This window comes from Mustela nivalis (genome assembly GCF_964662115.1).
Source record: "Mustela nivalis genome assembly, chromosome: 2".
In the NCBI taxonomy this organism is placed as follows: Eukaryota; Metazoa; Chordata; class Mammalia; order Carnivora; family Mustelidae; genus Mustela; species Mustela nivalis.
Genome location: NC_139021.1, coordinates 168,165,971 through 168,193,813, shown reverse-complemented (window position 1 = coordinate 168,193,813; position 27,843 = coordinate 168,165,971). Strand labels below are relative to the sequence as shown.

General features: G+C 43.2%; 1 protein-coding gene across 2 annotated transcripts in view; it reads right to left on the bottom strand.

Annotated features, from left to right (window-relative positions):
- RBM20 (RNA binding motif protein 20) overlaps positions 1-27,368 on the bottom strand; it is a 185,196-nt gene extending 157,828 nt beyond the window's left edge. For both annotated transcript variants that reach the window (XM_082720200.1, XM_082720201.1), the window contains exon 1: positions 26,972-27,368. In XM_082720200.1, coding sequence (XP_082576326.1) covers positions 26,972-27,168 — 197 coding nt within the window. In that variant the 5' untranslated portion in view covers positions 27,169-27,368. The remainder of the gene's footprint in view (positions 1-26,971) is intronic.
- Between the last annotated feature and the right edge of the window lie 475 nt (positions 27,369-27,843).

The following is a 27,843-nucleotide window of genomic DNA, read 5'->3' as shown; positions in this document are numbered from 1 at the left end:
CCCACTGAGCACCCAGGCGCCCCTCTCCTGAAGACTCTCATTCTCAGCAGTGCTGGGAAGGCTGGCGTGCACTGTATACTCAAGCACAGCTAGCAGGAGTGAAAATTGGTACTAACCTTTTAGAAAGTCATTTGAAAATAGATGATAGACTTAAAAATATCCCCACACTTTGCCCCAAATAATTACAATAATGAGACTATAACCTAATATGGAAAACACTTTGGGCAAAAAGATGTTTACTGTAGAACTAATTTATTTTTATTTATTTTTATTTTTTTTAAATTTTATTTATTTATTTGAAAGACGGAGATCACAAGTAGGCAGAGAGGCAGGCAGAGAGAGAGAGAGAGGGAAGCAGGCTTCCTGCGGAGCAGGGAGCCCAATGCGGGGCTCGATCCCAGGACCCTGAGATCATGACCCGAGCCAAAGGCAGCAGCCCAAACCACTGAGCCACCCAGGCGCCCCTAATTTTTTTTTTTAAAGAGGAAAAAGAAAAACCCAACCACCTTAATATTCAGCAGGGGAATGGCTATCTTATGCAACCAGAATGTATGTTTGTAAAATCATGTTAAGTGAAAAAAGCAGAATTCACTATTGAACGTTTTAGTGCAGTTAAAACTAGAAAGAAAGAGAAAACTAATCTATATCTAGAAAAAGAAGCTGATTTTGGAGAGTGGAACCCTGAGGGGTTTCTCCTACTCGGTTCTGCAGGGCTGGGTAGAACAGGCAGGTCTTTGGCTTGTTTGGCAAAGTGAAAGGGTCCGGGTTCAGGGTACCTCCCAGTATGTTGGGAGCATTGGCGCTTTCCCACTCCAGGAGAGATGACCATCCGTCTAGGGGTCACTGGGACCCCACAGGCCCGGAACAGTTTTCACGCAGGGGACAGAAGCTGTCCACGGAACAGACTCCGGGACGCGGCAGAAGCCAGCGGGCGGCGCACACACCTCCTGGCGCGCTAGCGGGAAGATCGGGAGATGGCAAAGGTGCCCCGCACTGTCCCGGGGGCTTTCGACCTGCGACCACAACCCCCCCAGCCCCCCACCCCAAAGCTCGCTAGTCAGAGAGACAGGGCGAGAGGCAGCTGGGAGAGGCGGTCTCAGCAGAGCAGGGACGCAGGCTCCTGGTGCAGGTGACAGAGCGCACGCGGAGCCGCCCCCTTCCCGGGCTCGCTGAAATTCCTCAGGCTTCTAGTTGTTGGGGGTGGGGGTGGGGGTGTTAAAGTAGGATCCATGTCCAACGTGGATCAAACTCCCACCCTGAGATCAAGAGTCGCCTACCCTACGGACTGAACCAGCCAGACGCCCCTCTCCAGCTTCTAATTTGAAATACACGCAAGGGTTAAACTCTTTGGGTAGCTCAGCAGAAACAACCAGGATTAAGGAAAGGAAAAGCTGACCCAGCCATATCGGGACAGGTTCTGCCACTTCTGCCACCCTCCCGCCAGCCTTCAAGGGTCTAGGCTCCCCAGGGTCCCAGGGCGTGGAGGGGGTGGGGGTGGGGGCGGGGGGGGGGTGGGGAGGGAGGGACAGGGATGAGCACCGCACCCCTGCTGTTCCCCAGGTAAAAAGCATCTCAAGCTTCAAAACCAGGATTCTACATTAACAGTCACTGAACGGGGAGGAAGAAGAGCCTCAAATACAGGTCCTAAAATACCCACATTTGCCCCCAAAGCTTAATTTAATTTAAGCCAGCACAATTTCTCAGAGATGCCAGGCTGCTTGTGTCAGCACCCCAGGCCCACGAACCCTTACTGACTTTCAGACCCCATCCTAAAGGGATACAGGGCTCTCTTTTAAAAACTTAACAACTTCCTACATAATATGAATAAACTCACCAGATTTGATCTGTTCGATAAATTAGCATTTAAAATTTACCTTTTCCAAAAAAAAGACATTAAAAAGGAGTTTCTTAGAAATGCTGTTAATATAAGTAAAAAATAGTGTTTTAACAAAAGAAGTCACTGCTATTAAATTATTATTTTTTAAATCCTGAACTAGAGAGATATGTTTGTTTAACAAACACACAGGGTAAGACTTGCCCAGGCACTGTTCTAGGCACCATACAAATATTAACTAAATTACTCCTGATAATAGTTATCCCCATTTTACAGAGAAGTTCACTGAGACACAGCAAATTGACAGAACTTGTCCAGGTTTACACAGCTGGTGGCAAGTAGCAAAGCTGGGATTCAAACCGCAGCAAAGCCTTTCTCTTATCCTCTCATGAAACCATCATGAACTTCACAATGAAACACACACCCTCATAATTTACTGCTAACTTTGTGAACTGGCACAACTTTATTATAAAGCAATATGGCAAATATATCAAGAGTAATAAAATTATTCATACCCTTTGACCTACTAATCCCATTCCTGGAAAGTACTCCAAAGCTATGTGCATGAAGATATCCATTACTATAGTATTGGGAATCCTAACTGTCCATCAGTTGGTGAATAATTAGATATATTCTGGTATATCAGTTTAGTGGATATCAAGCATGGTCATGGAAAATTAAATTGTGCAGTTGATGCAGCTGCAAAAAAATATTTTTATGATACATTGTTAAGGAGAAAAAAAAACAGAATATAATGCATTGCATGTAATGTTTCAAAATATCTGCACATGACCCAACCATAAAAAGAATGGAGACAAAATGGGCAAACTATGGAGTCTAACCAAGAGATTATTGGTGATTATTCTTTCTTTCAAAATTTCCCTTTAGTCAACTCTACTGCAATTTAAAATAAAAAATAAAATATGGGGCGCCTGGGTGGTTCAGTGGGTTAAAGCCTCTGCCTTCAGCTCGGGTCATGATCCCAGGGTCCTGGGATCCAGCCCCACATCAGGCTCTCTGCTCAGCAGGGAGCCTTTCCCCCTCTCTCCCTGCCTGCCTCTCTGCCTACTTGTGATCTCTGTCAAATAAATTAAAAAAAAAAAAAAAAACTTTAAGTAAATAAATAAATAGAAATAAATTTTTAAAAAATAAAATAAAATTACCCTTTAGATTGTTACAGGAGTGCTGTTATAAATGACACCTGGAGAAAGGGAAACATGTCAAGGTATTTATGAGAATAAGCCACATTTTCACAAACCATGAGCATTCAAAAGAAAATGTGCAACTGGGGTGCTTCTATTACATCTAAATGTTCTCCTAGGGGGCTCCCTCTTGCCAAGGAAGAAGCAGGCCCCTGCTGGCAGCTGGAATTAGCAGGGCTCTCCTGACAGTGAAACTCCAGCTGAGAAGAACTCTGTGGGGGATCCCAGCCTAACCTCAATCCCACAAATCATGGTAACAGTGAAAGAAGCAAAGCCAGAGGCTTTCCACACACCAGCACGCTGGTCTAAAAGAAACATAGTCTAGTCCTGAGAAATTGAGGCTCGGATCTCCCCTCAGTGGACAATTTAAAGGACCACATTCTTGCTTCCTTATCTACCTGGTCCAAGGAACCCCAACGGTGCCTGAGAAAGGGACAACAGTGATCTTGACCATTTCTTGGTTCTACCCCGAACCTCCAAAATGGAAAATGCTTAGATTCCCTCAGGGGTCAGGTTGAAGCAAGAAAAAAACAAGACAAAAAGTTCTCCTTAACAGGAACAACCAACCAAGGTGAAATTAAAAGGTTTCAAAGAGATGAATCATTAGACTCACTAAGGAAAAAAGCAGGCAAAAACCAAGACAAAAATATCTGAATAAAAAAAAAAAAAATCTGAATAACCAATTAGGATGAAATTGAATGGTTTTAAAGTAATAGCCTATTATTTTGAATTCAGCAATTCTGTCTATCAGGGATTTGTCCATTCTCCAAGTCCCAAGCAACTGCCTTACCCAGAAGCCAGACAACAACACATACCTTTCCCCGCCCCTACCCCTTCCTTGCTTTACTAACTGGCCATGCCCAGAAATATCAGTCTGGCTAAGAAAGCCCTTCCCTTAAAATTTACAGCAACCAAGTGAAAGTACAGAGTTTTCAGAATTGAAAACCTTCTAAGCCTGAAAGTATTATAATATAATTCAAAGTTTTATTGAAAAGATCATTAAAGCAAGTAAATGATTCATTGAACTGTAGGCAAAAACCCCTAAGAGATTTTTCAGACAGAGAGTAGTGGCCTATAAACACATCATACTTCATTTTGACTGCTTTTAACAGAAGATGTGATTTATGGAAGGTGCTTGTTGTGTAAATATCATTCCTAGTCCCCAAAAGGACCTCCATGACCCCATACCCCCACACACACCTCTTTTCTGTTCTCCCCTCTCAGACTCTATTTGGAAATATTTTCATAGTTCTCTGGCCATAAACAACTTCACCATCAGCGGATTAGCAAAGGTAATTGGCATTTTAAATTAATCTCCTGCTTATCCTCAACAACAGCTTTGCTGTCATACCCAAAAAAATAGAAGGAAGTTCTTCCTCTGCTTAAAGATGACACCTTAAAGGGGTTCAGGATACCACAAGCTGAATATTCATTCATGAGAAAATGCACAGAAAAATGACACAACTGACACATACTCACCCAAAATGACCATTTTAAAAAACACTTTTCAAAAACACGAAACAAGGGCCAGGCATTATCGTGATAAACTGGCTTTTTTTTTTTTTTTTAACTTTTCTAAAGCATCTTACTCAAAAAAAGGTCCACAGGGAACTGCCCTAAGAAGTTCAAAAAAGAGCCTTTGTCAGTCCCTGCCTTCAAGTGAAACTTTAGGCGAAAGAATCTTAAGAGTTAGGATCAGCTCTGCCCTCTGCCCGCCCCCCCCCCCCTTCATAGTCCTCAAAGAGCAGACATTAAAAAGATTTCAAAGGAGGAATTTAAGAGGGTTTCTGAAAGTTCTCCCCAGCACTCTCGTCACTCAGCAGGAACTCTCTGCACAGGAATGACACTTGCTCACTTTTTTTCCTCTCTCTCCCTCCACCTGTTGTCCCAAGTCTCCCCGGTAAGCCAAGGGCCATTCGCACTTTCTGCCTGAACCACAGGATCTTCTCTGCCATCTGAGGTCTCCCCTTCCTCCCAAGTGACTGCATCTAAGTTGAAGCCCCTAGAAAAATATGAATCGATGAGGGGCTGCCATCGGTTGGTTGGTTGATTGTTTTTCCTCTCATGTCATTCTTATTATTATCACTATTATCATTATATTTGTATAATGACTAAAACCTCCTTATCCTTCCAGAATAAGTAAAGCTGGGATGGGTGAAGACACAGAAACTTAGACAGCAGAGGATGGCTAGCTGTCCCCAACTCCCCTTTGGGCCTCCCACTCTAGGTAGACCCAGCGAGGGCTCAGGAATGCCAGGCGGGATGCTTGGCATAAGTAAGTAATTGAGTTAAGGGAGATCTAAAGAAAGACTTCATGTTCACGTTCATATGCTAAACTCAGTTAAAAATAGACTCAAGAAGGGCCTGACTTCACTTTTAATTTTAGCCTGGTGATGAACATGCCCTAAAGACAGAAAGTCACCAGGCATTTTCCTGAGTGCAATGATCTTCATATTTTTATAAAAAGGAAATGCAGCATGTTCTATTAATAAAAGTGCTGTAGCCTCAGTTAAATCCGGACAGTTCGTAAATCAGCGCTCCCTCTGGCTGAGCTTCTCTGGGCCAGCAGCTAACACCCAGGCCCCCAGCAAGTGGTACAGGTCACATGCAGTGGGGGAAGGTGAGCTGGACACCCAGGGATCAAAGCCTGAAGTGTGGCTCCTACAGACTTCCCAGGTGACCAAGTGACTCAACCAATGCATCTGCCAGGGACTCAAAAGTCTCATGACAAGAACCCCGTTTGCCAGGATGGAGCCCTGTGTGTCTGGAGATTTAATGAGGAAAGGGGGGGTAGGGTTAGGGTTAAGAGGTAAACAGGGTAGAAGGAAAAGACAATGTGGTGCTCCCCTCGGAAAGGATAAGTAATCTCACCTTTCCGCTTCAATCTCAAAGATGGCAAAGTGGAAATTAGCCTCCAGCTATCTGGATGGACTTTTCTGTGGACCCCCTTCAGGAGGAGGATCTCCTCAAGTTACCCTTGGCTGTCAAGCCACGTAACAAACTCAAACATGGCCAGATTGGAAAATTACTGCCCTTAGAGCCCTGGTCCTCCTCAGAGGGGCTACGTGGTAATTCCAAACTTAGGCAAGTCTGCTCCCGGGTCCTAGAGAACGTGCTGGAGTATATACTGGGTAAGTATTTTTAATCTCTTTTAATTTATAGAGAACTCCTCTTGATTTCTTATCCTTATAATTTACTTGTTGAAAAATGTCAGGTCTTTGGGCCTGAAGGATGTCCCACATTCCAGTTGGTCAATTCTTATCTCCGTGATAGTGTGTTGACATGTCCCTCTGCTCCCTTTATTTTCTATGAACTGGTAGTTAGACCTTGAGCCTGGCACAGAGAAATTCAGGTTCTACTTTTTTTTTTTTTAAAGATCTTATTTATTATTTATTTGACAGAGAGAGATCACAAGTAGGCAGAGAAGGAGGCAGAGAGAGAAAGGAGGAAGCAGGCTCCCCGCTGAGCAGAGAGCCTGATGCGGGGCTCGATCCCAGGACCCTGGGATCATGACCTGAGCCGAAGGCAGAGATTTAACCCACTGAGCCACCCAGGCGCCCCATCAGGTTCTACTTTTGATAGTGCTGTTTAGCTCCTACTACATTCCCTCAGTGGTACATGATACCTGAAGTCTTTCTTTTTGTGGCAGTAAGCTTGATCAGTGGGTTTGAATGAATCAGTTTTGCCTGATGTTTTAACAGGAATAACCAATCATGTAGTCTAAATGCGTTATTTACTGGAGGATACAAAATGATGATGTTCCAATTCTGTAATTCCTCCTGTATTTATTAGATAGTGTTCTTCTATAAAAAATAACTTTTCTTGGGACTCCTGGGTGGCTCAGTTGGTTGAGCATCTGCCTTTGGCTCAGGTCATGATCCCAGGGTCCTGGGATCAAGTCCCACATGGGGTTCCTTGCTTGGCAGGAAGCCTGCTTCTCCCTCCACCTGCCACTCCCCCGGCTTGTGCTCATTTTCTCTCTCTCTCTCTGACAAATAAATGAATAAAATCTTAAAAAAAAAAAAAACTCTCAAAAAAAAGAACCTTTCTTCATCAACAATTTGGATACCCTAAGGTGACCAATTAAAAAGGACAGAATAAATGTCTGATTCTTTTCCCTTCTTTGACCAGTTTTCAGAACAAGTTGGTTCCCCAACCTCTTCCAGTGGGGACCATTGAATTTTTAACTCAAGGATTGTATACACTGCTGTGTATTTCATGTATGTCCATCCACTACGTGTACTCTCTCTAATGCTCCAACAGTTCCGTATGTGGGTGCTGTGGGAGGCCCTTCAACTCGGGATGCAAGCGGTCTTTGATAGCTTCTTTGTTTTCGGATACAAAACAGTACAATACTTCTTGTCCATTTCCCATCCCAGACCTGGAATCAGCCACTTTTCTGAGGAATCTTGGGCTTTTTAGTGGGAGGTGGTATTTAGAGGCTACAAGCTAAATGTCACAGGTGCTTACTCCTACTGATTTGGTCATTATTTCTAGGCTTTTCAGTGGACAAAGTTAGGAAATACTTTCTCATTTGCTAAACAGAAAGTATATCAGAATTTTTTTTAAAGATTTTATTTATTTATTTGACAGAGAAAGAGCACAAGTGGGAGAGGGAGAAGCAGGCTTGCCGCTGAGCAGGGAACCCGATATGATGCGAGACTTGATCTCAGGACACTGGGATCATGACCTGAGTTGAAGGCAGACATTTAACTGACTGAGCCACCAGTTGCACAGTATATCAGGAATCCATACTGACATTTCCAATTCAAATTCACAGTTATAGGATTTTTACTTAACATCTTTAATTATGGGGCGCCTGGGTGGCTCAGTGGGTTAAAGCCTCTGCCTTCGGCTCAGGTCATGATCCCAGGGTCCTGGGATCGAGCCCCGCATCGGGCTCTCTGATCGGCAGGGAGCCTGCTTCCTCCTTCTCTCTCTCTGCCTGCCTCTCAGCCTACTTGTGATCTCTGTCTGTCAAATAAATAAATAAAATCTTTAAAAAAAAAAAAATCTTTAATTATGAAACTGTTCTTTTTTTACATACTAAAAATACTGGCTTCTGATGAGTTTAACATAATTTACTTATTTCTTTTAAGTTTTTATTTTAATTAAGTAATCTCTACACCCAACATGGGGCTTGAACTCACAACCCCAAGATCAAGAGTCTCACACTTGGGGCACCTAGGTGGCTCAGTGGGTTAAAGCCTCTGCCTTCGGCTCAGGTCATGAATATATATATATATATAGTTGTTTCAGAAGAGTAATGCCAATATTATTACACACACACACACATATATAGTTGTTTCAGAAGAGTAATACACACATATATAGTTGTTTCATATATATATAGTTGTTTCAGAAGAGTTTTATATATATATATACACATATATATAGTTGTTTCAGAGGAGTGATATCAATATTATTACTACAAATATTATTGAAAACAGTTTAAGATTTATTTGGAATTTGTTTGGACCTTAAGATACATTCCACTAGAGATATATAATCAAATTATTACATTTTAAAGTTATATGAAATAGGGATGCCTGCGTGGCTCAGTCGGTTAAGTGTCCATCTCTTGATTTCAGCTCAGGTCATGATCTCAGGGTCCTGGGATAAAGCCCCAAGTCATCGGGCTCCCTTTTCAGCAGGGAGTATGGCTTGCCTCCCTCTCCCTCTCTCTCTCTCAAATAAATAAATAAATCTCTTTAAAAAAATAAAGTTATGGGGTGCCTATGTGGCTCAGTGGGTTAAGCCCCTGCCTTCGGCTCAGGTTGTGATCTCAGGGTCCTGGGATGAAGTTTCACATCGGGCTCTCTGCTCGGCGGAGAACCTGCTTCCCCCTCTCTCTCTGCCTGGCTCTCTGCCTACTTGTGGTCTCTCTCTCTCAAATAAATAAATAAAATCTTAAAATAAAATAAAATAAACAAGTTTTGGGGTACCTGAGTAGCTCAGTCAGCTAACTATCTACCTTAGGCTCAGGTGATGATCCTAGGGTCCTGGGATAGAGCCCCACATTGGGCTCTCTGCTCAGCAGGAAGCCTGCTCCTCCCTTTCCCTCTGCCAGTCCCCATGCTTGTGGTTTCTCACTCTCTCTTGCTCATTCACTTGTTCTCTCTCTCTCTCTCAAATAAATAAATAAATAAAATATTTTTAAAATAAAAAAATAAAGTTATATGAAATAATTTTCCTATTCTCCCTTTTCTTACATAAAAGGTAGCAACTATATACATTTTTCTGCACCCTGCTTTTTCCCCTTAATACATCCGTGAGATTTCTTTCTTTCTTTTTTTTTAACACACTCTTTTTTTTTTTTAAGATTTTATTTATTTATTTGACAGAGAGAGATCACAAGTAGGCAGAGAGGCAGGCAGAGAGAGAGAGGAGGAGGTAGGCTCCCTGCCAAGTAAGAGAGCCCGATGCAGGACTGGATTCCTGGACCCTGAGATCATGACCTGAGCCAACGGCAGAGGCTTAACCCACTGAGCCACCCAGGTGCCCGTGAGATTTCTTTCTAACAGCACTCAGAGATAGTTCTCATTGCATGGGAGCATGCGGCAGAATTGATTCACTAATCCCCATTGCTGGACTCGTGACTGTGCAACTCTTTGGGGCCCCTATTGCAAGGGGCTGAGTGAGACCAAGTCCTTCCCGCTCTTTGTCCAACATCAAGATCCCCCCAAAATGCACAGCTGGAGTCTCTGCCAAAGGGAGTCCAATGAGACTGGTCACCGGGCTGGGACCGGAGTCCTGAGTCACCGAAGCCCCCCCGGCCAGGAGAAGCAGCCCAGTTCCATACTCTCTTTTACTCCCAAGAACCACACGGGAGCAGCGGCTACGACCCTACACTGCACTTCCAGTTCAGTTTCCTGCAGCACCAAACCCAGATCCTGGAGCCACAGAGAGTTCACAGGCTGGATGGGCTCCGAGAAGAAGCCAAGGTCACGGTGTAACAATGTCTAACCTTGACATCTTTAGCAACCACTCATCCAGTCCTTCAAACAGTGAAAGAGTGGCTTCTAGGTGCCAGGTATCGGTCTTGGGGGCAGGGGGGCGGTGGTGGATAAGCGGGTGGGGGAGTGGTGGGGGTCAGTTACTGAATAAAACATCCCACACTCCTGCAGAGCGGACAGGATGCAGGCAGGAAGGGAGAAGACACACATTCAGTAAAACACAGTAGTGAAATAAATACGTTACCCCATCTGGGAAGAGAGAAAGTGCTATGGTCAAAACAGCAAAGTAAGGGAGACCGCACAGGAAGAGGGAAGATGAGATTTTAATGGGAGTCGGGGGAGGGGTTGCTGGAGTAGGTCTCATGGAGACATCACAGGCAATGGCTTATTTTCGGGGCACTTTTTGTTTTAATGACTCAAAAAAGCTTCCTTTGTTGACTTAGCTTTCTGACTCTGTGATTGTGCCTTCTACACTTGCGCAATGATTTTCTGCGCCTCAAGAAGGAAGGCACGCTTGATCCGGTCACGCACACACTTAGCTCACATGGAACCACCACACAGGCCCTGCTGACGTGCTTTTTCGTTTTAAACAGTCTCCTAAGAACCTTGGGTCTCCCAGCACGAACTCCTTGAAGTTGGCCTGGGCACGCGCCCCGGGTGGTTTTGGGTGCTTTCCCAACCTTCTCGAAAAGGTAAACAATTCTATTACCAGGGCTTAGGGACAGCCTCAAAGTCTGGTCAGAAGCTGTACTGTAGGGCAGCCTGGGACGTGTGTCAAACACTGGGCCATTCTGAAAGCCTCCTGACGCCATCTCAGGAAGAGGAAAAAGAAGTGCCTGTGAGTTCAAAGGCCAAATGGGCAACTCCTTTGTGCAGCTGCGCCTAGCCAACTATCGTTGCTATGATTAAACTGTCATTACGGCAAACAGGAAGGTAATAATGAAGTGTCTTGGTGTCACGGTTGTCTTGAGTTGTGTTGTTTTAGCAATAGCTTCAAATAAGCATTGCATCTGCTTAGGGCTTAAAAACCATTTTTGAGATCCAGAAGCTTCTGTGATTAAAAGCTTTGATGCAACAGGACTTAAGAGGTATTCTAAGTGGCCATTTCCACCATTTCTCCTATTTGGATCAGATGAAGAAATTCAGCCTGGAAACTGCCTGTCCCTTGAAAGGCACAATTAGGTCCCTGGCTGGAGATGGCCGAGAGGGACGGAGCCTGGTTACATTATGATACTCGTGTATTCAGCATGTTAGTCTTATCAAAGCGTGACCCCATGTCATCTCACTAAGGGTTATAACAAACCTGTGTCCTGTAACAAGGTCACATCCTGTTCCTCCTTCAACAAGCGTGGGACCTAAGAGGCTAAGGGCCCCTAGTGGCTTGAAGGCAGAGCTGGAACAGAGCTTGGGTTTCTTACTTCTTGGGCTTGTGTCTCCCTTGTCCCTCTCCAAACAAAAGGCCCAGTGTTTGTGCGCCTCTCGCCCATCCGGACAGTCAGGCAGAATAACACGTAAGTGGGGAAAAACCAAGCTTTGCTCTCTTTTCAGGTCTCACCCATGAGACCCCCCTGAGGAGCTTTTCTCATCACAAAGTCAATTTGATCTATAGGTAGTTTGCAGTCAACTTGCTCATTCTCTCATGTATTTAGCAAACTATGTTCCAGGGACCCTGCCAGATGCTAGAGACTCCAAGATGAAAGACACTGGCCCCAAACTCAAGGACTTTATGGAGTCTTTGGGGAGACCTACAGGAGGTAAGCTTGGATTAAATGCTACAGTTGGGGGCCACAAGGCCTCACAGGAAAGGGACACCCAGCCTACCTGCTTGTGTGGGGTCAGGGATGGCTCCCTAGAAGACATGAGATCTAAGCAGAATCCACAAAGATGAAAGGAATGCTTGAGTTGAGGAGAAAAGGTGGGATAGGGAGAGAGAGCAGGAGGCAGCTGGACAGACATCAAGGTCAGGTGCGGACAGCTAAGTCGGGGGAGATCCAGAAAGGACTAGTAGGCAGTCTGAATCTCAACCTACAGACAAGACACTAAGGCAGGGCTTTGAGCAAATCGACAACAAGATCAAAGCTAAACCAGGGTGGAGAAGAGAAAGATGGAAGGCCAAGCCCAGCTGGAGGCAGGGGGAGAAGCCGGGAGGCCTGAATTAAGGCAGTAGCAGCTGGCACGGAGGTAGGGGACGGTTCACCAAAAAGGAAGGAGAACATACAAGTTGGAAAGAGGCAGAGGCCTGGCTCTGAGCCTGGCCTCTCCAATCATTGATTAGGAAACTCTGAACCCCTGGTAATTACCTAATCCCTACCTGCTGAATGGAGTTGTTGGAGGATTAAGTGGGATAAACTAGGAGGGAAAGGGGAGCCCTACAGCACAGCAGGAATACGGTGCCATTCACTCAACCCCAGCACTGTTACATCTGCAGACAGCTCCTCACTCAAAAGACTTAAAATTACTCTCACGGGCACCTAAGATTCCTCTGCGCACTTTGTTTCTCTAATGGCTGAACGGCCTTCAGTAAACCTGGCTTTCCTTCTGGACCTGGCTTTCCTTTCTATACAACAAGAACATTGGTTCCTTCCAGCTTGAAGTTCTGCAGTTTTGTCATCTTACTCATCTTTCGTCCCAAGTTCCACAGTAAAAATTATTTGTCAAGTGAAAAATTATTGGGAGAAGATTCATCAGTAGGAGAAAGAAAGAAGCAAAGGTGATGAGTGACTGACCCTGAAAACTAAGATGAAAAAGTGTGTGTTCTTTAAATGCCCGGAAGGGTCATATTTAACATACTCTGTTCAAAGACCCAACAATAAAAATTCAAAGGTGTTTTCACCCAAAAATTACTCTTTTATATAACATCTATGCTCCTAAAAGACTAAATTATCATTGGCCTAGATATTTAACCAACTAAACTACCCAAGTATATAAATACTTATAAAGGAATATTCATGCCAGCTTTACTTATAATAGCCTAAACCTGGAAACCACCTAGATAAACATCAGCAGGTGAGTGGGTAAACCATTTATGATAAATCCATAAGACGGAATACGGCCCCACAATAAGAAGGACCAAACTTTTGATATATGCCCCCAAAAGGATGAACCTAAAATCGTATGTAGCAGGGCACCTGAACGGCTCAGCAGGTTAAAGCCTCTGCCTTCGGCTCAGGTCATGATCCCAGGGTCCCAGGGTGGAGCCCCTCATCGGGCTTTCTGCTCGGTGGGGAGCCTGCTTCCTCCTCTCTCTGCCTGCTTCTCTGCCTAATTGTGATCTCTGTCAAATAAATAAATGAGATCTTTAAAAAAAAAAAAACATATGTAGCAGAAAACCCCACAGAAGGAGAAAATATTTGCAAATGATGTATCTGCTAAGAATCTAGTATCCTGGGGTGCCTGGGTGGCTCAGTGGGTTAGGCCTCTGCCTTCAGCTCAGGTCATGATCACAGGGTCCTGGGATGGAGCCCCAAGTCGGGCTTTCTGCTCAGCGGGGTACCTGCTTCCCCCTTCTCTCTGCCTGCCTCTCCGCCTACTTGTGATCTCTGTCAAATAAATAAATAAAATCTTTTTTTAAAAAACAGGATCTAGTATCCAGACTTTATAAAAGACTCTTACAATTTCACAAAAATGATAAATAACTAAGTTTTTAAAATGGACAAAGGACTTGAAGACATATTCTTCTGGAGGAGATATACAAATTGTCTTGTTACACATGAAAGGACACTCCACATCATCAGTCATTATGGAAATACAAATAAAAATCACAATGACATGCCACTTTATACCCACTAGGGTGGCCATAGTTAAAAAAAAAATAAATAAATAACAAGTGTTGGCAAGGTTGTGGAGAAATAAGAATACTTCATTAGCTGGTGATGGGAATAGAAAATGGTGCAGCTACTTTGGGAAAGAGTTGGAAGGTTCCTCAATAAATTAAACACAGAATTACCATATGACTCAGCAATTCCGCTCCCAGATATATACCCAAAAGAATTAAAAACAGATGTCCAAACAAAAACGTATACATAAATGTATACGTTTACATAACGTATACATAAATGTATACATAAACGTTCACTATTAACAGTAGTTGAAAAGTAGAATAAACCCAAATCCACCAACTAATGAATGGATAAAAGCTGTCTGTCCAGACAGTGGAATATTATTCAGCAATAAAAAGAAATAAAGTACTAATACAGGCTACAACATGGGTTAACCTTAACGTTATGCTAGGGAGGTGCCTGCGTGGCTCAGCTGGTTAAGTAACCAACTCTTGATTTCGGCTCAGGTCATGATCTCAGGGTTCTGGGATCAAACCCCAAGTTGGGCTCCGGACTCAGAGGAGAGATTTGCTTCAAGATTCTCTCTCCCTTTGCCTTCCTCTCTCACACACAAATAAGTAAATAAATCTTTTTTTAAAAAATGCTAAGAGAAAGAAAGCGTGATACAAAAGTTCACATACAGTATGGTTCCATTTATACGAAATGTCCAGGATAGGCAAATCCATGGAGACAGAAAAGAGATTAGTCATTGTCAGGGGCCTGGGTGGTGGAGGGAATGGTGAATTTGCTTAATGGGGACAGGGTTTCCTTTTGGGGTGATGCAAATGCTCTGGAGCTAGAGAGTGGTAATGGTTGCACAACCTTGCGAATGTACTAAGTACCACTGAACTACACTTGAAAATAGCTAAAATGGGAGTGCCTGGCTGACTCAGTCAGTAGACATATGACTCTTGATCTCAGGTTCGTGAGTTCAAACCTCACGTTGGTCACAAAGATTACTTTTAAAAAATAAAAATAAATATGAAAAGTAAAACAGCTAAAATGGTCAATGTTATGTTATGTGTATTTTGTCAGAATTTTAAAATATATGTATTTCCTGGAAAAAATCATTATGTTGAGTGAAAGAAACCAGGCCAAAAAAAACCCCACAAAAAAACCCAAAAAACCAACAAACAAAAAACCACCACATCAACAACTATGATTCCATTTGTATAAAATTCTAGAAAATGTAAAAACTCAACTCATCACTTACAGTAATGGAAAGCAGATCAGCAGCTACCTGGGAAGAAAGAGGGTTAAAGGAAAGAGCAAAGGATAAATAATAGGGATGCCTGGGTGGCTCAGTGGGTAAAGCCTCTGCCTTCAGCTCAGGTCATGATCTCAGGGTCCTGGGATCGAGCCCCACATCAGGTTCTCTTCCCTCTCTCTCTCTGCCTCCCTCTCTGCCCACTTGTGATCTCTGTCTGTCAAATCAACAAATAAAATCTTAAAAAAAAAAAAAAAAAGACAAAGAAATTTTCAGGGGTAATAAAAATGTTTACTATCTTAATTATTTGAAGGATGCTTTAAACATGCACAGCTTAGTGTATTTCAATTATACCTCAGTAAAGCTGAAAAAAGACAAAAAAATGTTTTAAAAATTATCACTGGACCTCTGAATTCTTAGACTTACTAAATTTGTATCTGAAATACACTGAGAAACTCACTGTTTAAAGGATCTTTACTGTAAACCCTTTCACAGGCAAACAATCCTTCTCTAACTTACTGTCTCAATAAGTCCTGTTACTACATACGATGGTGTCTTAAAGCAAAAGGACACCTGTGACCAAGTTAACTAAGACCATTCACCATGTGTCTACTGGAGACTAAGCAAACTTGATGTTGCCACATTTCTAGTCAGGAATCCTTGCTATTTATAGGAACCTAGCATACTTAAATCATTGCTGAATCCCATTTTTTTGAATTGGTTTAAAAATGGTGTGGTAGAACTTGGCAGACGCTCTCTTCGCAAATCAAACTGTCCTATCTGTTATGACTTTAGCACATGCTGAGAGGATTATAAGTGTTTATATACTCTCTGTGAGCATCAAATTCAGGTCTTGCCTAACACGCATAACAAGCAGAGTAAGACAGCAAATCAAATACCAGAGTCCGACTTGCTAATGGAATTTAAATTGGGATATGGATTTCACTTTAAAGGCACACTTGAAGGTACAAGGGGGAAAAAAAGGGAAAAAGAAACAGGAAAGTATGTTTTTAATTGGAATGTTTAGTTTATCTCAAATTCAATTGGACACCCTTCAGATTAATTTCAGCAAAGTTTTTCTATAATATTTTCTTTGTAAGTGATGGGTTTTCCATAAATTATTTTGAGGACACAGCTATTTACATAGAGAGGATATGATCACCATAATTTACAGAGCATTCTCTCATTCCAGCCTCATACCACCAGCTGTTTCGTAAATATTATTTTTTTTAGTTTTGCTGAGTCCTGGTAAGTTTCTGACTTGATTTCCTCATTTGTAAAATGAGGAGAATAGCAGCACCTACCTCATAGGATTATAGACAGATTAAATGATTAAATGGACTTAGCATGCACAAGGTACTTAGAACAGTAAGTGGCACCCAGGAAGCACCCAATGAGTATGAGTAGTTACTCACTTTATTATTGTTCCCTTTTACAGATGAGAACACTGAGGCTCAGTGTTAGTTAGTGGTGGCAAAGCTGACTCTAGAATATAGAGCAGGCTTGCTTTTGATTCTTTTCACTACTCCACACCACTCTCCCCACCCATACATATTTTGTGCATGAAAATAAGAGTACCAATCTGGAAGAGGCAAAAATAGCTCTGTAATTTAAATCTAAAAAGCATGAACACACTGGTAGTCACAGACCCACTCCAGGACTCATCCAGTTTAGGCTCCTGGGCAAGTCATCAGTCATTTTTAAAGTCAGCTTCATATCATGATCTTGAAGAGGAAGATAAAAGGTTTCTGCGAAGAGCTGACTTAGTTTCAAGAGGATGCCTGAAACACCGTGGGAGCAAGCAAATATCACATCAGCATCCATTTGTGCCGTTAGGATGAAAAGGGATGTATACTCACTCTGTATGGATGTTAGAAAGTACTGCAGCCTGTGACAAAATGTGTGCCTCGGAGGTTAAGTGGGAAGTGAGGTTCCTAAAAGTCAGGATCTTAGCAAGTCAGGATTAGAAAAACCCAGAGTCCCCAGGAAATTCCCGAGGGAAGGTCCAATGCACACATATTTGCAAGGCCAACTGTTTTAAACTATACACCCAAACTAACCCATTCTAAAGTGATATTTATTTATCATTTCTGTCCCATTTTTTATGGAAGGGGACTTTTAAAAATATGGTCAAATTAAAAGATAAAGCCATGAGGGGCACCTGGCTGGCTCAGTCTGTAGGGCACATGATTCTCAATCTTGGGGTCATGAGTTCAAGCCCACATTGGACGTAGAGCTTAAAAAGAGAAATAAAATATATATATTTTTAAAAAGATAAATCCACGAGGTGAAAGTTTGTTGGCAAACAGTATATTCAGAGGGTTTCACAGTATCACTCTTACAGACAGCTTACTAATCACAAAGAGAAAAACATCCCGTTACAATGGAGAGGTCTGGAGGTGACCTCGTGAACCAAGATCAAACTTAAGGGAACACACAGCACCCACTGCAGATCCTGCCCAAAATGCTTAACCGAAATCTGGTCATGAGGGAAGAATTTGCCTATCCAGATCAAGGCTCATTCTACAGAAGCCAGGCATCTTCTGTTATGAAGAACAGAAAAAATGTGGGTACAGTTGCTAACTTTATTTATTTATTTATTTATCTATAAAAGACATTTATTTATTTTATTTATTTATTTTTAAAAGATATTTATTTATTTATTTGACAGAGAGAGACTGCGGGAAAGGGAACACAAGCAGGGGGAGTAGGAGGGGGGCATGAGAGAGGAAGAAGCAGGCTTCCCACCCAGCAGGGAGCCCAACACCGGTGTCCTAGGACCCTAGGATCATGGCCTGAGCCAAAAGCAAATGCTTAATGACTGAGCTACCCAGGGGCCCCTAAAAAGGCATTTTTAAACGAATGCACTTGTGAGTCTGAGCCAGGGGGTTTTAAAAAGAACTACTGGGTGACATTTTTCTGACAAATGGAAAAAGTTAAAATCTAGTGCTCATTAGATAAAAATGTTTAAGATCAATTTTCTGTGAATAATAGAAGTACAGTTATGGAACTTATTTTCAAATAGTTCTGGAACCAAAAAGAAAAAAAAAAGTGCTGCCCGGCTTGTTTGGCAGGACGGAATAGGGCATGAGATGCTCTGGAGAGCCCAGTCTACGGTCACGTGCAGAAAAACCAACGGGCTGGGGGAAGAGGGTAATGGAGCGGCGATGACATACCTAAGGATATTATTCACGTCCCTTTGGGGGATCTGAGCACACTAGAATCAGTTGATAAATGGAGAATGTATGAATGTTCTCCATTTCTCTCTTCCCCACCTTCAGGCACGCAAAAGGGAAACCTAGCAGAAAACTCAATAAACAGAGAGGTCAGGATTCCTTTTCCAACCTACTACTACCCTTGCTGTGTGACCTTGAATAATTCACTTGACTTCTCCGATGCTCACTTGCCTTACCTAGAAAATCAGGAAGGCTGGGCTAAAGCAGCCCTCAGATGCCTTCTAGACCCAAAGTCTAAGATGTAAATGGGCAGTTCTGTCTTAAAGATGGTGTACAGCCAATAGGAAATGTCTGTTCCTAGTTTTGTTTTTTTAAAAAGAGAAAGTTTTGGGGACGCCTGGGTGGCTCAGTGGGTTAAGCCGCTGCCTTCAGCTCAGGTCCTGATCTCAGGGTCCTGGGATCGAGTCCTGCATGGGTCTCCTTGCTCAGCGGGGAGTCTGCTTCTCTCTCTGCCTCTGCCTGCCACTTGGCGTGCTTGTGCACTCTCTCTTTCTCTCTCTCTCCTCTCTCTGACAAATAAATAAATAAAAATCTCCTTTAAATAAATAAATAAAAATAGAAAGCTTTCTTTTCTCTGATAATAAAATTTCCATAAGAGACTCTTAATCTCAGGAAAAAATCTGAGGGTTGCTGGAGTGGAGGGGGTTGGGAGGGATGGGGTGGCTGCGTGATGGACATGGGGGGGGGGGGCATGTGCTATAGTGAGAGCTGTGAATTGTGTAAGACTGATGAATCACAGACCTGTATCCCTGAAACAAATATTATATGTTAATAAAAATAGTTCATTAATTAATTAATATTCACACACTGAAAAAAAGTGGCAGTTATTTTTTTAAAAAACCCTATAATTGAATCACCTGGAGTCAGAACTACTGTTAGCATCTACTTCTTTAGATGATTTTCCAGAATTGTGGCCACCCCACAACACACACACACCCACATTCATTTTTTTTAATGTGAAATTCCTTGTATACATGCTATTTGTCATTTTTAGTTAACAATACTGTAGTCCATATTATTTTCTATCCCATATTAATGAATATAAGGTAACAGAATTACATGCACACAATTTGTTTTCCCAGCTGGAAAACTTTCACACGGTTTCTAATTTCGTGCTCTCGCAAACAATGTTGCAGGAACTATCCTTACGTTCCTCTTCAGTATGTCTTTACCTGAAAGTCTCCAAAGCAAGATTTAGTCTACAAATCAAGACACAGCTCATTCCCTTTCTGTGCAGAAGGTTAAAAAAAAATATATCTTTTCAAGTTTCAAGTAAAGACTCTCCTAACAGAGGTCTATGGGTGACGCGGCCAGTCCCGAGGACGCAGGGCGCGGAGGAGACCCAGTCCATGGGAGGGTCTGGATACAACAGTTGGTCTCTTCAAGGAGGCCACACAGAAACCTGAGGCTCAGCTTTGGACACCCATGATCTCTTCGCGAAATGTTTTTTAGGCCGCGAGGTGGGACGGACTGACGGCACCACGGGGTAGCGGACGGAGTCCGGGCAGCCCCGCCCCAAAGGACACTGGCAGGTCCTGTTTATGGTTTGTGCTTCTGAAAATAATACCATCACCACAGTCCCACCAAACTGTGCTGAACGCAATGTCCAGCTTAGACAGATGAAAATTATTGCATCTGCCTCCTGCATTGAAAACTCTTCTTTGCAAGTTCTAGTAGTCACTTCAACCTTCCCACGTAATTAACATTCTCAAATAATTTTATTTTCTTTTTAAAAATTTCTAGTGATCAGCAAACAGTATAAAATGTTTGTCTTTCCACTGACGCCTCTATCTATTTTTCTGACTTAAAATTGTGACACTGATCCAAATACACTTTGCAAATGTTCCAGGAAGCATTGGGCTCCGTTTTATAATTATTGTTGTTTTCATGTGTGCACAGTCTCACAAACATATACCTATACCCATGCCTAAAATGTAACTGATATGGGATAGATTCCTTATCAGATGTATAGGAGAGGGGTGGCAATCTACATTGATGAAACTTCAGCAATATTCCTGGTGATTCACATAATTTTATTCTCCAAAGAGCCTGTCATTGATCATTTCCAATCCCTGAAGAGGATGGATTAAGAAGGTTAATTGGCTTGTCCAGGTCAGTCACTCCCAGTCCAGGGTTTTCTTTTCTGCTCTGACCTTTTCTGTCAGAAACCCCATAATTACTGTAGAGCAATGACGTGCATTTTACACTCTGCAACACCAGGCAGATCCTAGATCATTTTATTCATTAACAAACTCAAAGTAAACTAGAAGAAGTAACTTAGTGAAATTAAAACACCTTTAAAATACAGTATAGATTACTGTACTGTCTACTCCTCTAGCTTCATGATGTTGGAGTTTAGAGGCAGATCTAATAAGAGCCAAAAACGTATTTGGGAAACAATCTAGAAACAAGCTGCAAAACCGGGGAATTGTTTAAGATGTCCGACCTGCTGTGAGTGAAGGTTTCCAGGTTCAGGCTGGAAAGGGAAGTAGTAACTGAGAACTGATGGGTCATTACTGCAATCAGGAGAAAGCAGCTGCATAGAAAGGGCAGGAGCAAAGGGCCCTGATTCATCCTTAAAGCCAGTTCCCCCATTAAAGAAAGGAAACGCGGCGTGAAGACTGCCTTCACGGGTCTTCACGACAGCCACCCTTAAACACACCCATGACCCTCAGCCTCTTGTTTCTGAACACATGGAAAGATCTATTGGCCAAACTGAACTGCAAGTTATTAACACATCCCCACGCAAGTTGTTTAATGGCTCCTTTTGCTCATAAAGTACATTCACATCAATTTGTACCCCCCACCCCCGACAGATGTGCTGTCATCGAGTTGGAAAAGTTGCCTTGTAAACCATCAGGGGACTTATTTATAAAATCCAGCAGGAATGGCAGAAAAGAGGAAGATCAATTAACTTGGCTGTAACTTCTGCCACTGTAAAGACTTTATCATATTAGATGAATATGTGTGTCATATCCAAAATACTGGGGGCGGGGGGCCCTCACCACCTCCTCAAACAGCTGGCCGTGCTGACTTGCACCCAAATTTGCTGTCTGTAAATGTTGAAGACTGAAACCTTAGTTGGGTGGAATTTAAAGTGACCACCCACTGAGCCAGGCAAACTATCAGCCCACCACCAATACCCTGTAGGTGCTGCTGGAAGCCAAATTCACATTCCTGATTCAAAAATGTGCCTTTTTAATTAAAGTCAGGATTTCCCAGTCTTCCCACCAGTGGAAATAAGCAATAGTAGGCTTCCAGTATATCACGCATTTCAGGCAAGATCCAGCCAGATTCATTAACCAGAAAGGGAACTGCCATGTGCTCCCTTCTACAAACCACTCATTACCATCTTTGCCCTGATTCTGGAATACGGATCACTTCACTTTCTGCAAAATTTTCAATGTTCTATTCTAAACAGCTACCAGTCACTCACACCAGTTGTGGATCCAAGCAACTTTCCCTATTAAAATACACAAGATCCTTGGGCGCCTGGGTGGCTCAGTAGGTTAAAGCCTCTGCCTTCCGCTCAGGTCAGGATCTCAGGGTCCTGGGATCCAGCCCCGCATCAGGCTCTCTGCTCAGTAGGGAGTCTGCTTCCCCCCTCTCTCCATCTGTCAAATAAATAAGTAAAATCTTTAAAAAAAAAAAAAAGATTAAAAAATAATAATAAAATAAAATATACAAGATCCTATCAGTCCGACCATCCTAAACAAGAAAAGTACTGTGTGGCAGGAAATAAAAATCAGATTAAGTGGAATTTTGTAACACAGGAGACCCCTTTAAGCTTCTGTCTGGCAGGGGGATCAGGGTAGAGGAAGGGTAAGGGGTGCCCTGTCCCCCAATATCTCTCTGGAGTTTTAAGTTCACTTTCTCAAGCTTCTTCCCATTCTTGCTTTCCGTGTGTAGTGTCCTCGGTGTTATTCTATCCCTGGGTTAGACCCCAGTTCCTAACATTTTTTAGATTCTTGTTTATCAGTGCTGTGAATTGAGCTATCTTGGTTTGTTTACTTAAGGATTAGCTGTTATGGGCAGGGAAGAAATATTAGTTTAACTGGAATCAAGAAACCTGCAGCCACAAGAAAAATAAATCAGAGAAAGAGAGAGAAACTAGAAAATGAAGGGTCATTTTACTGTGAGTCAGTCACGGTGGGGTTTTTCTCCCTGGTGATTAGATTATAAGGACAGGCAAAGAGATCTTAACAGATCAGAATCCAATTCCAATAGACAGATCTGGGCTTTTAAAATTATTAACTTGACAAACTGCTAAAAAGCTAACAAAAGAATAAGTGGATAGAAGAATGAAATGGGTGACAATTTTTCTCTCTCCCCCTCCCCCACAGCACTGGCATTATTAAGCTCTGTGTTCTCCATATGTATAGCCACTTACCATGACTAATGGGAATAATGTACTACATTTCATAATACTGATCTCTTTGGCAATTTGAAAAAAAAACCTCATAACTGGATAGCTATACTTGTGATCTAAAAATGCTTAACCACAAACAACCCTAAAGAAAAAATTTTTAAGAAAAAAGAATACCTTTCTAGAGAAGCAAAGAAACTTTTTAGAATGCTAAGAAAAGAACCCACTCTCTCTCCTTCCCTGTTTTGGGTAAACACTTAATCCTCTCAGATGTTTCCTCCTGCTGAATACTTGTCCTATGTGCAGTTTAAGATTGTGTCCAAAATTTTCAAAATTCCTTCTACAAGTGTATCCTTGTTTTCCCTAAAAATGGACTCAAACTGATGTTAGAAATTGGCACAAATGTTAGAAATTCCATCCTCTTTCCAGAAAAGGACCAAGTATGAGTGTGAGGTAATGTCCGTTTTTGGCAAATTCTTATTTCCTCCCCGATTCTGGATGTAATTGTCAGCATGCCCATCAAAGCGCATGGACATCATACACAGCTTGCCTCCATATTGTTCCCTGAGAGTTACATGGAACGTCTTCCAAATGCAGAATGTCTGTAAAATTATCTGCAAGCAGAATAAATACTTGTCACATTTCTATACTGAATCCTTGCTCTTATCGGCAAGCAGAATAAATACTTATCACATTTTCTATACTGAATCCTTGCTCTGAAAACAGTAAACCAGGACCCTAAAGCAATGCAGAAAACTACAACCTTAAGAAACCAAAGCTAGGTTAGATCCTCCTAAGTCATGAACACATGCAAGTGACAGTCTCTATCAAATTCCAAACCAAAACCTTTTCTATTTTTATAATTGATTTTTATTTGTTGCTTATCCAAATAATCTGAAAGGAAACAAAATAACTTACCTATACCCAAATGTACAATCTGATATCATGCATTAGGTACTAATATTTTGCTGCAAGTCAAATAATTTAGGCAAATTACCTATGCATTCACATTACAAAAGGTGTGTGTGTGCTTCTTTGGCTAATTTTTAGCATGACTAGTGGCACTTTATATTTAACATCTGACAACTGATTTCAATATTTCACACAGAATTGACTGACTCTATTTCCATTTGGAAGAAAGTTTTAAAAGGTACAACCTAAATTTTCATGTCTGCCGTCTGTCAGGGTTAATAAATAACTTCTCATGAGTCAAGAATTAGGTTTGATTTGAAAGCACAAAATTAAAACGTAAAATACTTTTGGAAATAAAATATTTTGAATGTTTAAGGAGGTAAGTCCTTATAAAACATTCACCAAAACACATCAGTCAGTGTTGTCTTACTTCTGGTAATATGGCGCATATATATATATTTTTTAAGTCATCGAATTATTCTGATTTCCTAAGCTCATCCTAAATCTCCTTTGAAGTTATTATTTATCTTTTTTATTGCCTGCATGGATTACACAATGCTTTACATCTTACCCAATAATATCTTCACACTGGCCAACTCGGAGAATACAAATTTAAAACAAAGATCTTGCAAGATACAAGTTATATGTCTAAACGAGGCTGATAATCTATAGAGGTGATGCCAATATTGGCCAGGAGTCAGGGGTTAATATGAGCAGAAAGGTCATGGGCAATTCTTGACTGACACTAAGAACACAGTAATAAAAAACCTAAGTACACCAGAGTCGAACAAAAGTACTGTACCAAAATGAACTGTTGAGGCATTCTTCCTGAGTACCGAGACTGGCTTCCATAAAACAAATATCAAAATCAGTCTCATTATCCATCATACCAGGTCATGTGTTTAGCTACTTAAATGTAGTATACGGCAGTTCTCCTAAGACCAAATATGACACACGTAAGTAGAAGAGGCTTTTATTACGATCACGACTATTACTTTATCATAGCCCTTGATATCATAGACCTTGCATTCTCTAAAATGCAAGCCGATATAAATGAAAACCATTAACACGGATGTTAAGAAGTTAAAACAATTCTTGTAATCCTCAAACGTGACGCACATGAAAAAGATTGATATCGCCATCATTTTTGAAAGAGTTGAAAACTTCTCCTCTTACGAATTACATAATGACCTCGCTAAAATAGCTAGAAGAAACAAAGGTTCCCCAATAAAATGTCTTTAATATGCGACCCACTAGAGAAGAATTTTATCCAAAGCTCTAGCTCACAAAATTTTCAATCAAGATGCGGGCACTTCATTTTGTGGCTGAGGGCAATCTCCCCACCAGGTTTTCTCAAAGATGGCTGATGCAAACAGCACCTCAGAACTACATTAAAAATGGTTGCTCAGATTAAATTATGCAAACGTAGTTGCAAAATAACCTGCTCAAGTTTCAGCGCATTTAAGATGGACCTGCAAAGCATTTGCCATGTTACGCCTGGTTCCAGTGGAATTTCAGCAGGTTCTGAGGGAAGCAAACCCCAAATCATCCTCAAAAAGAATGTTTTTGAAATATTAAGTGCACAAACATCCAATTCCATGGGTACGATCACCAACCCACCTTCAACCTGTCCTCTGAACACTGATCTGTCACCAGTGCAAAACAAGCAGATCCATCATGCACTTCTTGAAGTCTTCATCCTGGGCTCTTAGCTGAAGGGGGCATCTTTGAAAGGTTCTTAGCTACTAAAGTAAGATATTCCAGAGATAGAATTTTAACAAAATGGGTTAACAGGGTAAATCAGACACCTATCTACAAAGATATTTCGGTGAACATAAAATTCCTAGCTTTTTCTGAATTAAAAGTAAATGCTAGGAAAACGCATGGTGATTACAGTATCAAAGCAAACTCAATAAATTTAATGGGTAGCCTAATCTCAAGTCACAGAACACTGGCTCGATAGCACATTAGATGTTTTCCAATTAATAATTAGTCAATTAGTATTTTTTTTTTTAGTCAAGAAACTTTAGATTTTAAACATTTTTTCTCTGTTTATATTTATATTAAGAACTAAAAGATACATTTTAATTAATGATGTGCTTAAACTGTCAATCATATGTAGTTAACTCTTAGCTTAAATGATTTGCAAAACAATAGGAACAAAATAATATTTTCATGTTCAAGGAGTTAGCAATTTGCTAGTTGTTGAGAGTCAGATAAAATCAAATTAAAGCACAAAGTTATCACAGATGGAAACTTTAGTATTCCACCAGTCAAAAAAGGGGAACCATTTTGTTCAGAAATATGACACCCGCGTTTTTTTATGTCAAACTTGAATTTTCATTATTCTCTCTATTCTTTCTAAAGTCGGTCTTTAAAGCAGGATTTAAGTGCCATTTACTTCCACTTACAACCCATTACTGGTTATTTCTCTTACTGGATTTTCAAACGTTTCTGTAACTCAAAGCATCATTATGGCCACGCTGAACGCCCTCCCCCTTTCCACACGGCTGACTTGGCTGTACGTCTGTGCATTTCTCCAGCATCGTCAATTTCACCCAAGCGTTAATCATTCAGACTTTTCTCCACTTCTTAAACCAGTTTTGACTTCAGTACAAGCCGAGGGAACCCTTCAGGAAAATAAAGGTCCTTCAAACAAACCAACATTCTAGGCCTTAAACTTTCAAACAAAATCTCGAAAGAACCAACAAAACATCCCCGTTTTACTGTTACGCCTCCCAAAATGGGCTGAAAGACCTTCTCGGAGCCTGTGGACCACCCCCAACCTACTCACGCGTCGGGAAGGCCACCTCCTAAGATTAGCACAGCACCCAAACCGCAAGATGGTAACATTCACGCGAAACCGTGGCGCGGCTGAGAACTCTTCTTCGCAAGGGCCTCCTTGAAAAGCTTAAACACTTCTTTTAGAGCGAAGCAAATTGTGCTGTTTACAGACCCTCACCATTCTTGCCCCCCCCCACCCCGATGCCAAGGACCGACTACCCCAGGGGTACCATGAAAGGCTGCTGCTTCGGGGCGGCATTTTTCTTACACACCCTCACCGGCGCACACACACTCACACACGGCTCTCCGTACATTGCAGCGGCCTCTGGGACCAGAAAGATGGACTAGAGTGTCTGGGCTATTTTCCCCCAATTTGAGCTATTTTGATTCAAAATACCCAGTAACGTCCCTGAAGGGAAAGAGGATAATTATGGAAAAACAAAATTATTTTCCGCAAATAACTTGGCTTCCCTGTCCCCGACCTCACGAATAGCCAGAATGACACCGACTCCGCCGAGAGAGGACAGAAAAACTTCAAACGCAAGGCGGCCGCGCTGAGTTCAGCAGCGACGAGAGAGATGAAGCCCCACACCGGGGCGCCCGGGGCGTGTCCCCCAAGCACACCGGGGTCTCCCCTTCGCTTTCCCTCCTCTTACTTTTGGATGATCTGCGGTAGGCCGGCTGGGGGCGGCGGCGGCGGCGGCGGAGGCTGCATTCCTCTCGGACCTGGGGGCGCAGTGGGCGCGGGGGGCGCAGGGGGCGCCGGAGCCCCCGGTACGCTGCGGGCATCTCTGTCCGGTTGCTCGGGGCCGCTGGGATCCGCGTCCTGGCTCATGGCTGCGGCCAGCACCATGTGAGGCGACACCGGCCCCGGGCTCGAGGCGAGAGAGCGCGCGCGAAGGGCGGCCCCGGGGCACGGGCGGTCACTGGCCGGGGTCCCCGTGCCCAGTCCCCTTGTCCTTCCCGGTGGCGCGGGGAGGAGACGCGAGGGGCGGGGAGGAGGCAGTCCCGGCGGCGCCGCCTCCTCCTCCTCCTCCCGCCGCTCCCGCTAGCTCCGCGGGGCCACGCGGGGGCGGGGGCCAGGGGGCGTCTCCGGTCCGGCGGGAGCCGCTCGGCCCCCGGGGCTGCTGCGCGCTGGGGTGGTCCGGGGAGCTCTGTCCGCGGACCCGGAGCGCGGCCAGCGGAGAGCGGCGCGGCGCACGCCACCCGCCGCCGTGCGCCCTCAGAATGCGCGGTCCGGCTCTCCGCAGCGCAGCGCAGTTGCGTGAGGCGGGGAGACGCACTCCGGCCGGCGGCCGCCCGCGGGGCTCTCGCTTCTCGGCGGGGCCGGGCGGCCTCGGGGTCGTCCCGGAGGACCGCGCGCGCCCGAGAGGGGTGGACGGAGCGCGCCCGGGGCGTCCGCGCGCGTAGCCCATGCGACGTGAGCTTGGCACCTTCTGGAGTCTGGAGCCTGGCCAGCGCCCCTCGGCTGAAGGGCCCGACCCGGCGGGGGGAAAGCCCGGACCCTCCCCCAGCTCGGGCGGACCTG